This window comes from Stegastes partitus, unplaced genomic scaffold (assembly GCF_000690725.1).
Source record: "Stegastes partitus isolate 25-593 unplaced genomic scaffold, Stegastes_partitus-1.0.2 Scaffold371, whole genome shotgun sequence".
NCBI lineage: Eukaryota > Metazoa > Chordata > Actinopteri > Pomacentridae > Stegastes > Stegastes partitus.
In genome coordinates, this window is record NW_007578102.1 from 354,646 (window position 1) to 366,382 (window position 11,737).

General features: G+C 45.6%; 1 protein-coding gene across 1 annotated transcript; it reads left to right on the top strand.

The window, feature by feature from the left end:
• The first annotated feature begins 1,058 nt into the window (after nt 1-1,058).
• nr2f6b (nuclear receptor subfamily 2, group F, member 6b) lies at nt 1,059-10,533 on the top strand. The gene is made up of 5 exons (XM_008284765.1): nt 1,059-2,900; nt 3,829-3,923; nt 6,817-7,151; nt 7,858-8,104; nt 9,210-10,533. The coding sequence occupies exons 1-5, from the start codon at nt 2,632-2,634 to the stop codon at nt 9,482-9,484; spliced, it is 1,221 nt and encodes a 406-aa protein (XP_008282987.1). The 5' UTR covers nt 1,059-2,631; the 3' UTR covers nt 9,485-10,533.
• The last annotated feature ends 1,204 nt before the right edge of the window (nt 10,534-11,737 follow it).

Below are 11,737 nucleotides of genomic sequence, written 5' to 3' on the forward strand. Positions count from 1 at the left end.
TCCAGGCTTCATCTCAGAACTTTTAGAACCTTATTCTGCACCGAGATCCGTCAGATCAGAGAATCAATTACTGTTCAGAGTCCCATGATCCAGGCTTGGAACAAAGGTGGGCCTTTCATTTACTGTTGCAGCCCCAATGGTCTGAAACAAGCTCCTCCTCAGAGTCAGAACCGCTCCGAGTCGCAGTCATCCAACATTTATTCAGTTTTCTAATGTTTTTACTGCTCTTTCTAATGTTCCACTGTTTTTTCTAATGAGTCGTTATTGCTTTAGTGTTTGTAAAGCACCTTGTAGCTGCTACAGATATAAGTTTACTATTCTTATTTATCATTTCTATTCAGGATTTTTAAAGTGTTGGTAGTGGGAGTATATCACAAAGGGAAATATAATTCCCAGCCTTCTCTTTTGAATCTTTCTCTCTTGCAGGTCTAATAACTTCATGGACAGACAAAACTGAACCGCCCTCCAGAATCCTCACCAGCGCCGGCGGACCTCGCTCACACGGACCTGTGAGCGCGTGCAGCAGGTGTGAAAAGCAGCCGGTGACATGTCATGTAACCTTTTGACAAGTTGCTCAACAACAACAACAGGCGCTCCCTGTTATTATTGGGTCAACAAAGTCGGAGGAAGTCTTTGGGATTAGAGCGGAGTGGAGAACACGAGTGTGAGTGCCATGCGCTCGCTGTGTGTCGACTCCCTCTTTGTCTTACGGCGGTGTCGAGGTTAACTCCCCCCTCGGCTCCCAGGCCGGCCCGGGGTCAGGGGGGAAACAGGCAGCCAGTCAGGCAGCCGGGCGGCCCGGCATTCTTTCTGTGTGCATGTGAGTGTTTGTGTGCGGCTGCAGCCCACTCTGTGCTCTTTGACTCCGCTGGCCTTATAAGGCATCCAGCGCCATGGCAACAGCAGGGCTTGAATAGCAGTGTCAAATCCCTCAGCACACAGACACACGCTCACTCTCCCTAAAGGAGGGAGTGAAGCTCAGACACAGAGAGGGGATTGAGAGAGAGAGAGGAGGCTATCTCTGGGCTGCTCTCCACTGCAGCGTCTGGCTTTCACTAAAAGGTCTGTGACCGTGTTTTTCCTGTGCTTGTTTGCCTAATTTATTCCTGCCGGGGCCGGCAGAAAGAAAGAAAGGCGGAAAGGGGAAGAAAAAAAAAAAAAAAAAAAAAACAGGACGGGCAGAATAGTAAAGGGTGCAACAGTACACCCTGACTCGCTGACAGGGAATGCAGAGAGGTTCTGGCCTCTGGTTGTTACTGCTGGATGGACAAGCACTGACAAAACAAGAAAAGAGAAGACAGAGAGAGACGGCACTTTGCGAGGCTTCCACAGAGGAGAAGCAACTGAGGAGGTTTCTCAACTCCGCTTTTGTTTCGGCTTGTTGCTTTTTCTGTGACATCTGATCCTCTGACACCGCTGACTTTGAAAGACTTGGAGGAGCCGCAAGAAAACATAATTTCACCACAGAAGACAGAACAGGAGGATTTCTGTGATGGACTGTGTTGCTGCAGGAACCACTGAGAAATTATTCTAGGAGTGAAAGAGCGTATTGTCTTTTTTTTTCTCTCTCCGCTCTCCTTGTTTTAATATCAAGCGTGGAATCTACATGCTTTGGATATTTTTGGTTATCTACAGAAAGGTGTTACTGAGCTGAACACTTGTGTATAAAAGCTGAAGGGGTCAACTCTGGTCAGAACTCAGAGGAAAGGAGCAAATCGAACATCCCAAACTGCACAGCCTGCTTTTCTTTTGGCTCTCACATTTCCAAGGCAAAATATCACCTTATTTTTCCCCTTCATCTCTATCACCTCTGCTTTTATAACAGCCTCGACAAGTCAAGAGTGAGTCTGGACTGGAACTGCCTCAGATCAGCAGATAACACCTCAGCACGGCAAGAACTGGTTGGACTAGTTTATAAGTTGGAGGAGAGGGCAGGGCAGTTTAACCCTGCCTGAAGGAGAGCTGTGTTTTATTTTCCTCCCTCCTGCTTGTCCTTCTGGGAGAAAGTCGTGCGTGAGAGAGGCGCTGAGCGTCTTTTTCACTTCAACAGCGACTCTGTTTTGTCCCTCCTCGCTGTGCTTAGGGATAGGTGAGGCCGTTTGTTGTATTTTTTTTTTTTCTTTCTCTCTTTCAGGGGGGAAGAAATAGAAAGAAAGTGAGAGGGAGGGAGAAAGAGAGAGGGAGTCAAAGTGTAATTTATTGTTTCCTGTGAAAAGAGCAAGGCTGCACCCTTTTCTCCTGCCTGAACTCTGAACCACTCAATGTGCGTCTGAAGTTTTCTCAGACCTCGGCAGCCATTGATCAGAGGTCAGGGCAGAAAACAGAAGGGTGAAAAGAAGAACAGAGAGACTAGAGGGATTAAAGAAGAGAGGGAAAACAGCAGTGGAAAGACCTCCAGGTCAGCCTAACCAGACGGCAAAGGGGAGAAAGGTCAACACAGGGGGGAGCCCCGGACAGGATTTTCTTCAACTTTTGAGATATTTTTGGATAAAACCTGCCTTGAATACAAACCTGGAGCCGCTGCCTTTGAATCCGGAGTCAGTTTTTTAGACTTTGAGGGCAGTTGGAAGCCGGCTGGGACAGGGCGGGTCTGTGTATGATCCACTCACAGGACTGCGTGTCTCAGAGAATATGGCCATGGTGAGCGGGGGATGGGGCAACCCCAACGGGGACACTAACGGACTGGGGGAGAAGGCTTACCTGAGGAGGGAGGAAGAGGACGGCTCGCCCCAGGCCGGGAGCAGCGATGTGGACGTCGGGGACGAGGACAAGGCCTGCGTGGTGGACTGCGTGGTGTGCGGGGACAAGTCCAGCGGGAAGCACTACGGCGTGTTCACCTGCGAGGGCTGCAAGAGCTTCTTCAAGAGGAGCATCAGAAGGAACCTGAGCTACTCCTGCAGGTAGGAGCTGCTGGGAGACTGTGGCTGGACTTGGATGAGTAGCTAATGACTCTTCATAATGTAGTTAAATGCAGATTAGAGTTTGTTAACGTGTAGATCAGCAGCCTCCTGTGATCACCTGTAAGTGGAGGTTGTAAGCGCCGACACCTAGAAATGTCCTGAAATCTGGACACAGCTGCATCATCTTGTGCTTTAAACCATTAGTCGGATGTTTACATGCTGCTGATCGATGCCAAACACAGCGGGCTCCTTTATAAGCCATTCTATGCCCATTCACATTGATAAAGGAGAGCGCAGATTAGTTCATTTCTCACTCCAGAATGTTATGTTCCAACCTTGGCCACATCTCGCAAACAGCCCTCAGACAAAAAAGGGAAAAAAAGAGCAGAAATGAAAGCCCTGAAGGTCAGTCATGTGAGGATGGATTGCCTCAGAAGGTCAACATTCCCATTATTCTCCACCACAAGAACATAATGTTGCGTATCAGTCCTCTGCTCTTACTAAGACCTCTCGCAGCTACTGAATATAATTATTTCGTCCCCGTAATAATGCATTAAGTCTGAATGGAAGACGTCTTTTTAGTCGGTTTCTCACATCCGGAGCTCTAAAAAAAGGGCTCTCTGTGTGAAATGTTGGCAGACCTCAACCTGCTGTAAAAGGCAACACAAGGGCGTGCAGGGCTGATGATTTACAAAGGTCACAGCCTCGATAGCTTTTCAGCCACGCCGGCTCACACAGTTCACTCATCATAGGGGTCAGCCAGAGAGGGGGGAGGCAGGGGGGAGACGGGCATATAAATGCAAATTTCATTTTTCCTACTGGAAAGTTATTGAAGCCCTGCGAGCAATTTCTTGGACATTATCATAAAATATCAGTGTGTCCTACATGGTTTTGACTCATTGCTTTAAATGTTTTGTGTTTTGTGCAGATCAAATCGAGAATGCCAAATCGACCAGCATCACCGCAACCAGTGCCAATTCTGTCGTCTGAAGAAATGTTTCCGTGTTGGGATGCGGAAAGAAGGTATCGGAGCTCTTTGTCCACAGCAGATTAAAGGGCTTTTTGTTTTATGTTAGCAGACAAGGGGTTAAACTCTAAAAGGTCAAATAATTGTGTGCGGTCACTACTGGTGCTTATCATCAATAGTTTTATGTGAGAAATGGACCAAATGTCTGCGAGCTGTGTGAAAGCGGTTATTAATCACAGATCCTTTTCTAACTGTGCCGTTCCCTCCAGTGCTGTGGAGCTTTTTAACACCTTTCAACTCATTGTTTTGAACTGAAGTTTAGTGTTTTAGTTCACTCTCGCCGCTCTGTGGTTTCCTGACACAGCAGGCGGCTGCTGTCAACAAAAAAAAGTCCTGACAAATCCACCCGCACAGGTGGACACGGCAGGACGGCTAGCAGCTAAAAAGCAGTTTAGCACAGCAGCGGGCAGAGAACAACAAAGTGAACACGTTGGTCCTTATCTGCACGTTTTGTAAATTAGCAGGTTTAGATAAATTTGTCAAATCAGCTTGAAGGGTTCTGAATTTACAACTTGTTGCACAAACTCTCAAATCCTGCAGGTTTAAGTGAAAGCAGAAATAATACAATGCAAAATATTACATTTAAAAGTATGAACAGCAAAAATGTGGTTTCAATGGAAGGCTGCTTGTTTTGCCCCTGACATAACAAAACCATCGGATTATTATTATTATTATTATTATTAATGACGCATTAACGTATAAGCAGAATGTTGTAGCTGACTGACGATGATGTGGTTTAGATATTTCACACCTCTAATAGTTCAGATTTTTATAATTGTATTAGAACAACTATAAAGGAAGAAACTAATGTCTATAAATGTACATGCAGTCGTGGTGTTTTGAATTATCCTCCAAATGTCCTCGGCTACTTTGCACCATCCAGAATGAAAACAATCGTATTCTTTATCTACAAACACACCGATTCATGCAGCCTGAAGAAATCCTCCGACGAACTCCTTCAAATCCATAAATACCACTAATGGGTAACTCACAGAATGCGCCTGCTTCCACAGAAACAGCCGCTGACATTTGCCAGCCATCCAAACACAATATTTATACTGTCAACCAAAGCGTGTTTTCACTCTGCTGCTCGACTCCCTGCAGCTGCTGAGCTTCACGGCAGCTGAAGGCAAACATGTCGGATTTTCATAACAGGACAAAACAGCAGCGAGCGGACCCCAAACCCCCCAAACCCCCCATGTGCTCCGGTGACGACAACCAACTGATGGCAGCTCGTTTTTAAATTTCACACGAGGAGCTCAGAGAGAGGGTTTTGGAAATCAGAACTTAAACGACACACCACATTTCAGCCCTTGGTAGTTGTGTTTTAGTGTAATCTAACTCCACATGTATTTCAGTTTGTGTCAGTGGATGCCCGGCGCTCGGCCATACATAGCGAGCACCGGAGTGACGGCATGCCAGGGGTTACATTGGGCCTCGTGGTTATTAATGAACCATGCTGACTGTGACGCAGGTTGCACTGTTTCCACATTACCTGGAAATGTCTGTTTCACCTTTAACCCAGTCGTGGAGGCAGCCACTCGGACCGCTTTAAGGGAGACTTTGGCACCAGAACTGAATTTCGCTCGCTGTAATTTAAAACAGAAGCTTGGTACACGGAGGGCAGCCGCGTGTTAACCCGGGGAAGGCGTTCACATTGGGTTACTGGCAGTAGATTTATGATCTGGGGACTACAGTGACGTGAAGCCGTCTCACCATTGATTATCTCTTGATTACAGGGTTACAGTGGGGTTATGTGCATGTCCAATTGCTGAAAGGAAGGTAGTCTGACTTTTTAAGGAGAGGAGACTCTTTTTTTTTTTTAATCTCTCCAGTGTGATTTATTCTGTTGCTTTGATTTTAGTAGTTTTGTTTTTGAAACTGGACATCAGCTGTATTTTCACATTGGATAGAATTTCTGAGCTCTTTTGAGGATGTCGTTGCTTTGAGGACAAGTTAAGGAAATAATTAACAGAGCCGGGGAGGGTCCTGCTTTTTTTTCTCACCCCAGAACTTTTCATATAAGCTTCTTTGGACGTTTGTTGTAAGACCTCCTCCGCTGTCTCCCACATGTTTGTATAAACCTCAAATGAAAATCTCCCAAATCATTCTTTAGAGATTCTTACATACAGATGAAAACTAAAACTAGCCTCTCTCGTCCAATAAATGTGTTGTTTTTTTGTTTATTTTTTTAAATATCTTGCAAAAAAAAAAACCCTAAACCTTCTACCTAAACTACAGATGAGAGGAACGACACAATTACTGAAACCTTCAACAACAATACAGGAGTCTAAGAGATTTCTTCTTTCTAGCGGGGAGGTGATCACTTTGTCATACTCGGCTAAGAAGGTGCTATATGTGTGCAGACTATTTTAACAGCTAACATGTGATTATGGTCGAGCGCTGGGGTGTGTGTTTAACCTCTAATACAAGTGAACAACAAGGACAGCCAGCCTAAGGCCCAGCTCATGTAGACGGTCCACGTCCAGAACACAGCACTCAGTCACACTTTTACACTTCTTGCTGCAGCTGTGTCGCTTTTTCACGTGTTTGTGTACTTTTTGGAAATCACTAATTTTACAGAACACTTGAAACATCCTGGTTTTAAGCAGTTTAAAGGTTTTCTAACTCTGGGTTTTATTTTATTTAAGATGAAGTAGATTTTTGAACCAAGTCAGTTATTGTGTGTCTGCTGTTAGTAATTCAGAAGCCATTTGTTCAGAACCTTTTGCAGCTCACTGTAAAGCAGAACTCCCTCTTTAACCTGCCCATATATCGACTACATACAGGATTTAGATGTGTCTACATGTCTGCTGATTCAGTAAGAATCTGTGGATCTTCTTTGGCAGACCATTTTCATTCACCGCCTCCTGCTGTGTCTCTCTGCAGCTGTCCAGCGAGGTCGCATCCCTCCGTCTCACTCAGGTATCAGCCCAAACTCCCTGGCAGGAGGCGTTGGAGGTCCGGGCCCAGGCCACATCGGGGCGGACTACTTCAACGGGCAGCCGGTGTCGGAGCTCATCTCCCAGCTCCTGCGGGCCGAGCCGTACCCCAGCAGCCGCTACGGGACCCCGTACGGCCAGCCACAGATGCAGGCGTCCGCCAGCGGAGCCTCAGTCATGGGCATCGACAGCATCTGTGAGCTGGCCGCCAGGCTCCTCTTCAGCACCATCGAGTGGGCCAGAAACATCCCATACTTCCCAGAGCTCCCGGTCTCAGAGCAGGTCAGTGCAGAGGTGTTTTATCTATACCTTTGTTTATTGTGTATTCATATTCAAGTCACTAAATACTACAACCACATTGCACCTCCACAACAAGCTCATAGATGCATCCGTCTGCATGTTACAAAAACATGAACCTCTTTGCTGACATTTGATTCACATTGAAGCTGAGTGCACACATAGGCCACATCACTAAAGTCAAGCCTCTAAATGTTGATGCATGTCAAGATTTGCTCACTTAAGTCAGTGGTTTTCTGTCATTTTCACCTGCAACACCTTAAACATAAGCAGGAGCTACGCAGGCGATGGCTTGAGCTGAGAAAACAAACACTTAAAGAATGTTTTATTTAAATCATTTTTAGACAACCGAAGAGGCAAAACTGTCGACTGTCTCCAAGTTAAGAAAAAAAAACTCTCTCTAAACCTCTAATGAGTCTTTTTCCTGGTTGACATTTTGACACGTCACAGTAGGAACAGCAAAGGTGAAAATAATAACGCTAATGTTGGCTGAATTTGAATTACCTTCTCCAGTTTCAGGTCTCTGGTAACCTGCTGTGCATTCTGGATTACTGCCACACTGTCACGGCTGAGACAAATGAATGAAACAGATCTGATTAGTAACTCGTGTATTTTTCCTACCATGGCAACACAAACGGCCTGTAGATACTCGCTGCCCTGAGGTGACTCTTTCTTACCTTCCGTCCCACAGGTGGCGCTGCTGAGGCTGAGCTGGAGCGAGCTGTTCATCCTGAACGCGGCCCAGTCCGCCCTGCCTCTCCACATGGCTCCTCTGCTGGCAGCGGCCGGCTTCCACTCGTCCCCCATGTCCGCCGAGCGCGTGGTGTCCTTCATGGACCAGGTCAGGGTTTTCCAGGACCAGGTGGACAAGCTGAACAGGCTGCAGGTGGACTCGGCCGAGTACAGCTGCCTCAAAGCCATCGCGCTCTTCTCCCCCGGTGAGTCTGGCAGAATTTTACGAGGTTGTGCAACTGATAAGCTGCAGTCACTTGATATCTTTACTGTAAACTGACCTCAAGCTTCTTTACAGAAAACCAAAACAAGAGCGACTGTTTGAGGGAGCAGACGAGATTCCGGCTTCTCAGATATTATTTCTCGCATTAGCTCCAGGGATCCTGTGATGTGGAGCTTGACCTCTGACCTAACTAAAGGGGAACAAACAAGAGAGGATTTTCTTTGAGGCAATAGTTTGACATATGAGTCTTGCCAAGAATTAAAGGAGAGGAGCAACAAGGATAACATAGCGAGGAGGTAGATAGCTTGGTGTTGAGTAAATGCTGGAGTTTGTTGGGCTCCGTCCAAACAACACCAGTGATCGACAGCTCCACTTGTGTAGGCTGTTGTGTAAAAGTTAAAGAGAAAGAATGAGAAGCTCAGATGGATTATGTGGTTGTAGGTCTATTTAAGGATCTTTAAGCTAGGATCAGCTAGTTGTGGCTTCAGATTTATCAGACAGATATGAGAGTGGTATCAATCTTCTCTCAGCAAGAAAGCAAATTATTATTCTTATTTTTTCCCCCCCAAATGACAAACTATTTCTTGAAGAAACCAAACATTTAAGCTAAATTAAAACACGAAATTTAAAAGCGAAAATCCATAATTCATCCTGGAACCATTCTGGGTGTCGTTCCTTCCTGTTTGTCTCGTCGTTTAACAAGAAAACGTGGAAGTCACAACCTCTATCTATCTATGGATACTCTGCAATCTGTCGTCCCCAAAGTACGATCTGAACTGGGCAAGAAAGCATTTAGGTTTTCTGCACAATGCTTGGAATAAATTACAATCTGAACTTCAGCTTCAAGCCCTTGTTACACTGAATGAGTTTTAAAGTTTGGGTGAAATCCTCACAGTGACCTGGTCTGTGTGCAGCTGTTATATGTGAGCAAGTTTTAATGTTGTTAAATTTTATCTGCTGTTTCATGACCATGCTGCTGCCCTCTTGGCCCGGTCTCCCTTGTAAAGGAGATCTCTGATCTCAACGGGACCAACCTGGTTAAATAAATGTTAAATAACTGAGAAATCCTGTGATTCTTTGTGTCACAGATGCATGTGGTCTGACAGACCCGGCCCATGTGGAGTCCCTGCAGGAGAAGGCCCAGGTTGCCCTGACGGAGTACGAGAGGTTGCAGTACCCCAACCAGCCTCAGCGCTTCGGCCGCCTGCTGCTGCGCCTCCCTGCTCTGCGCGCCGTGCCGGCAAACCTCATCTCCCAGCTCTTCTTCATGAGGCTGGTGGGCAAGACGCCCATCGAGACGCTGATCCGAGACATGCAGCTATCGGGGAGCTCCATCAGCTGGCCCTACGCTCCGGGACAGTAAACCCTGCTGGGCTCCAGAGTGAGACGGACCGAGGCCAGATCGGGAGGAATCAGAGCCCACAAAGGTTTCATACAAGTACAAAGTGAATGTTCTCAGTAGTAACTGGGGTTTGTGAGCGTAGAGGTCAGTTTTTCCCACATTAGCTCCGTACGGTTTGGTTGGAATCACACCAAAGCTGCTTTCAGGGAAACAAAATGTATGATTGTCTTTATATACATGTTTGCAGCACTTGTTAGTTTTGCTCTTACCTCCATCAGGTCTCTCTTTGTCTCATTCTGGACGAACAGGGCTTTCATTAAACTGCAGACTCTGACATGAGGCCTTGTGCCTGTACTACCTCCTCCCATACCACCCCTAATGTGACTCAGTTTGAACCCAGGCTCTGTGTGTGTTCTCTCTGCTCTGCTGTTTAGTCAGAAGGAAGCCATAGCGGTTCCACGTTTAGAGCTTTGTGCTGTCACAGCTGGGACACGTTGTGTAGATCATACCTGAGCTGTGTGATGTTTCCGTCTGTCTTGAACCCAGCAGTGGACTCAACCCACAGACTTTGTTACCAAACGTATTTGTGAAGAGGCATGGGCACTTGTGTTCTACTCTGTGATGTATGTTCAACACATATTTTGTATGTTATATACCTAAAGGAATAGTTTAACAGTTTGGAAATATGTTTTTTTGCTTTTTTTTGCAGAGTTAAATGAGACGATTAAAACCACGATCAGGCCTGAATAGTGACAAAAGCCTCACTCTGAACATAAGGGCAACAGAGTGGTGTCAATCTTCTCATGTAGCTCTCATAAGAAATCAATCAAGTATATTTCCCAAAATGTGGAGCTATTACCTCACTATAGTACATTATAGAGCATTGCAGAAGTTGCCACCATGCAGCAATTAAGCTAACGTAGTTCTGGTAGATTAATCGTAGCAACTGGACTTGCTGGAGTTCCTTGAAGACGTTCCACCTCTCATCCAAGAGGCTTCATCATTAAGAACCCTCATTTGAAGACACCAACGTACAGATTCTGGCCGGGGAGGTCAGATGGTTTGAGAGAGGAGTGAAAGAAACCATCTAACTGGAAAGACCATCCCTCAGCAGAGGTGGAGGTCTGAGGCGTCCCCTCTCACCTGTCTAGTCCTAAGATCTCTCCTCAGGAAGATGAATCCACACCTACCCACAACAGACCCTAACGAACCCCACTGTGGCAGGGGGAGCACTAACAACCCACATAACGAGGGGGAGGAGCAACAAACCCCCAGGTGTTAATGGCTCCTTTAGGATATCAGTATCTGGAACTCCCAACTAGTCAGTCAGAGCTGATGAAGCCTCTTGGATGAGAGGTGGAACGTCTTCAAGGAACTCCAGCAAGTCCAGTTGCTACGATTCATCTACCAGAATAACCACGACCTGGATGACTGAGAATCTTCACAGACATCAAGCTAATCAAACACACCCTGGCTCCTGAGACAGTCACATCCCCGTCGAACATTATTACCTCATGTTTTATACATTAAAAACAGAGATTGTGTCGTAAACTATTCATGTGCTAAAGAGAAATGTAAAGGGATCAAAGCACCATTATCACTGACACCAGTTATAGTTCCCGTCTGTCCGCCAGAATTAAGCCAAAATATATTTAAAAATGTAAAGTTTTGTGGAAGAAGACACCAAATGTAAGAGACAGCTACAGCGAGACTCGTGTCTGATGAATCTCTGGAAACTGGACGCTGTTTCCGTTGCTTTTATAAAGGTAGAGGTAGTTCATTTTGATTTCTTTCCTCTTTTTAACCCCATTCGCAGCTATCCTTATGCAAGGTACTCCGATATTGATGTGCAAAGGTTGAGGTGTTTGTTGGTACTCAGATAAGAGGGTACGTCGTGGTTCATGAATGCTAGTGCCATGAACTGCAGCTCAGTGTGACAAACGTTTGTCTTGCCAAATTAATTGACTGACACGATAAGAATCGGTGGTGATGAACATGTTTTTTTTTGGGGTAGAGTGATATGAATTTTTGTATTAAATGTTATATCATGAAAAAAAAACGGCAAAAATGACCATGATCCCAGATGCTGTCGAAAAACTTCATCACTCTGTGTTTTTTTGTTGGAATATAAACTCTAGTGATTTGACTGTGTAGCTTTACATTTAAAAGAATCATGTTTTTATGACCACGACAAAACTAAAAAAAAAAAAAAACGCTAAAGAAGTTTGTATTGCTGACTCGTTATTTCTGTGGGGGACTTGTGTGTCTAAGAAC

What these genes read in the sequence shown, in the direction of transcription:
- nr2f6b (XM_008284765.1), top strand. Translation starts at nt 2,632, where the DNA reads ATGGCCATGGTGAGCGGGGGATGGGGCAACCCCAACGGGGACACTAAC. An exon ending in AACCTGAGCTACTCCTGCAG is followed by an intron (nt 2,901 to 3,828) that starts GTAGGAGCTGCT and finishes TGTTTTGTGCAG; the next exon opens with ATCAAATCGAGAATGCCAAA. An exon ending in AGCTCCCGGTCTCAGAGCAG is followed by an intron (nt 7,152 to 7,857) that starts GTCAGTGCAGAG and finishes TCCGTCCCACAG; the next exon opens with GTGGCGCTGCTGAGGCTGAG.